Source organism: Lactuca serriola, chromosome 3 (genome assembly GCF_051521515.1).
Source record: "Lactuca serriola cultivar US96UC23 chromosome 3, Lser_US96UC23_V15, whole genome shotgun sequence".
Taxonomy (NCBI): Eukaryota; Viridiplantae; Streptophyta; class Magnoliopsida; order Asterales; family Asteraceae; genus Lactuca; species Lactuca serriola.
In genome coordinates this window covers 88,458,938-88,462,081 of record NC_136410.1, presented here as the reverse complement: position 1 = coordinate 88,462,081, position 3,144 = coordinate 88,458,938, and the positions used below count along the sequence as shown (strand labels likewise).

Below are 3,144 nucleotides of genomic sequence, written 5' to 3'. Positions count from 1 at the left end.
CTCTTTCTCTTGGTGTTTGTGAACCATTAGAGGAGTGACACTTATGACTCTAAGCTTTCTAAAGTCATTACAAGGAGGATTTGAGATTGTTATTGCTACATAACAATCAAGGTAAGATTTAAAAAGCCTTTCACATGTTAATATGATTAATTGTATGCTAGAACTAGGGTTTAATGTCTTGGATGAATTGCATGTACAATAGAGAAACCTAGATCCAAGCATTAGGGTTGCATGAGCACATAGGATGTTCTTATTGCTAAAACCCATCAGTTATATCACCGATTTTCCAGAAAATCTGTTTTCGGGCCAAATTTGTGGATAAGCCCATAAACTTTGATTTTTTTTTTTAGAATTAATACTCATAGCTCATAAGCCCAAACGACTAAATTCTACTCTTAACCCCAAATTCCCAATCAAGAATCGTATACCTAGCTTTTCATCGGATTGTGTTTGTTCGTATTCAACCCCAGACGACAGCGAGTTGTGACTTGCGAGTTCGACACTGATTTGTGATTATTGTTCCATTATTCTTCTTTGGTTCTTGTTTCATTATTCTTCTTCGGTTCTTCAATTGTTAAGCAGCACAGGAGCTACGGTTCTTCGTCTTCAGCAGCTACTGTTCTTCGTCTTCAACAGGTACCTTCGATTCTTTGGTTCTTCCACTGTTAAGCTTCGATTTGGCCCAAACTTGTTCGTCTTCAACAATAGTTGCTATTGTTTCAAGTGTACTTTGCTTTTCTTTTCCATGATTAACGGCTACTATTGTTAATAGTTGCTATTATTTCAACTTGTTTGTCTTCAGCATTCAAACTTGTTCGTCAACAGCTACTATTGTTTCATTATTCTTCTTCGGTTATTTTTGGCCCTGATACTATTAGGTTCGAATGAATTTCATGTTGCCCAAATTTTTATATTTCTTTTCTTTTCTGTTTGTATCCTTGTCTTCAACATGTTGTATATTTTTCATTTTTTCTTAACTTGGCAGTTAGTTGTTATTGTTAAGCCATGGATTCATGTTTTTATATATTAATTGATCAAGTGATCATGCATTTTAGATATTGTCATATTGTACTTAAGTGTTAACTGTTAAGTTGCTAGTTGCTACAGATTACAGGTTTCTTTGATGTTGTATTTGTGTTAAATATACAACTTTTATTTTACATAGCTTGGTTGTTAGTTGTTAGTTTTTATTGTTACAGACTTATGTTATTGTAAAATTCTAAGTTTGTAACAAGTAATTTATTCTTAAACGATCCTGTTGTTTTGTTTACCTTGTTACTGATCATGCTTTTTGCAACAGCTTTGATGATGGATGGTCCATCCTCACATGCATCTGTAAACCCTACAAACACAAACAATAATACAATATCGTCTGATGCTGGAACTGGGACAAAATGTTTGAATAGAGATATGGCATGGGAATGGAGAGAGTCGAGAGATCCCACAAAAAAACAAAGCATTTGGTGTACATTATGTGGTAAGATGGTAAGTGGAGGAATCACACGATTGAAGCAACATCTTACTCATACCTCAGGGCAAGTCACCGGTTGTCCGAATGTGATTGTGGATATCCAAAAGAAAGTCATTGCATCAATTAAAGAAAAATACAAGATACAAAAGGAAAAGAAAAGAAATATAGAAATTCTTAGATCTTACATAGTTGATCTTTCTGATGAAGATGAGGATTAGGAAGTCGTTGTACAAGAAGTTAGTTCAAAAAAAATGTTTCAAAGAAAAAGAAATTTGTGGGTGCTAGCAATGTGCGAGGTCCTCTCAATATAATTTATAAAACTAATCATGGAAAAGAAAAGCAAAGTACACTTGATAAAAATAATCCAATAAAAGAGAAGTTAAAGATGAAGGCTTGGGATAAAATTGCAAGTTGGGCTTATTTGGTTGGTTTACCCTTCAATGTCGTACGTGACGAAGGTTTCCAAGATATGACCAATTCCATTGGTGAATATGGAAGAGGTATTTAAATGTGATTAAAGATTTATTGGTTATTTTATTATTACTTAAATACTTAATTTTATGGCTTTATATTAGGTATGCCAGCTCCATCTTATCATAATATCCGTGTCACATTGATGAAAAAACATTTAGAAGATACTCAAAAGTTTGTGGATTCATTTCGACCACATTGGGAGGAATATCGGTGTAGCATTATGTCCGATTTTTGGACATACGGTAAAGGAAGATGTTTGATAAATTTCTTAGTCAATTTTCCTCTTGGAACAGTATTCTTGAAATCAATTGATGCATCAGAGCATGTGAAGAATGCTCAATTGATCGTGGAAATGATAAATAAGGTGATAAAAGAGGTTGGAGAGGAGAACATTGTGCAGGTAGTTTTACTTTCTAGTTTTCTAAATATTATTTGTTATTTTACATTTATAATCATTTTATTAATTAAATTCTTTTTCTTATTTTCTTATAGTTCATTACAGACAATGGGTCAAACTTTAAAGTCGCTAGAAAGATTTTAGAAGAGCAACATCCCAAGTTGTTTTGGACTCCGTGTGCAGCACATTGTGTGAATCTCATGATAGGAGATATTGGTGAAAAAATACCGAAGATAAAAAATACTTTGGCTGATGCAAGAGCAATTGTGGTTTACATTTACAACCACGGAAGAATTCTTAAGCTGATGAGGAAGTTAACGAAGAACAAGGAGTTGCACAGGTCTTGTGTAACTAGGTTTGCAACCCAGTTTTATACAATTAAGAGTATCCACGAGAATCGACATCATATTCAAGTATTGTTTGTTCCTGAAGAATGGAAGAAAAGTGACTTTGCAAAGAAGTCGATTGGAAAGAAAGTTGAGCGAATAGTTGCAAAACAGGAATTTTGGGATAACGTACGAAGCAAAGTATGGGTTACATCTATGATGTAGTGGACAGAGCCAAGGAGCAGATCAAGAAAAATCTGACAGGCACGCCTAATGAAATAATGATCACTAGACTTTGGGCTATGATTCAAGCAAGATGGAGCGACCAACTTCACCACCCGTTACATGCAGGTATTAAACATTATATTTATTATTTTAATAGAATTACCAAATTTTATCTCCAAATCTTTATTGAATATGTAGCTGGAAGTTACCTGAATCCCGCCATTTTTCATGGGGAAAATTCAAGGGAGATA

At 34.0% G+C, this 3,144-nt stretch overlaps 1 protein-coding gene across 1 annotated transcript; it reads left to right on the top strand.

Moving 5' to 3' along the window:
• Positions 1 to 1,856: 1,856 nt before the first annotated feature.
• Positions 1,857 to 2,893, top strand: LOC145095507 (uncharacterized). The gene is made up of 4 exons (XM_079033370.1): positions 1,857 to 1,971; positions 2,047 to 2,187; positions 2,239 to 2,345; positions 2,438 to 2,893. Exons 1-4 carry the CDS (start codon positions 1,857 to 1,859, stop codon positions 2,891 to 2,893), a joined length of 819 nt encoding a protein of 272 aa, XP_078889496.1.
• Positions 2,894 to 3,144: the final 251 nt, after the last annotated feature.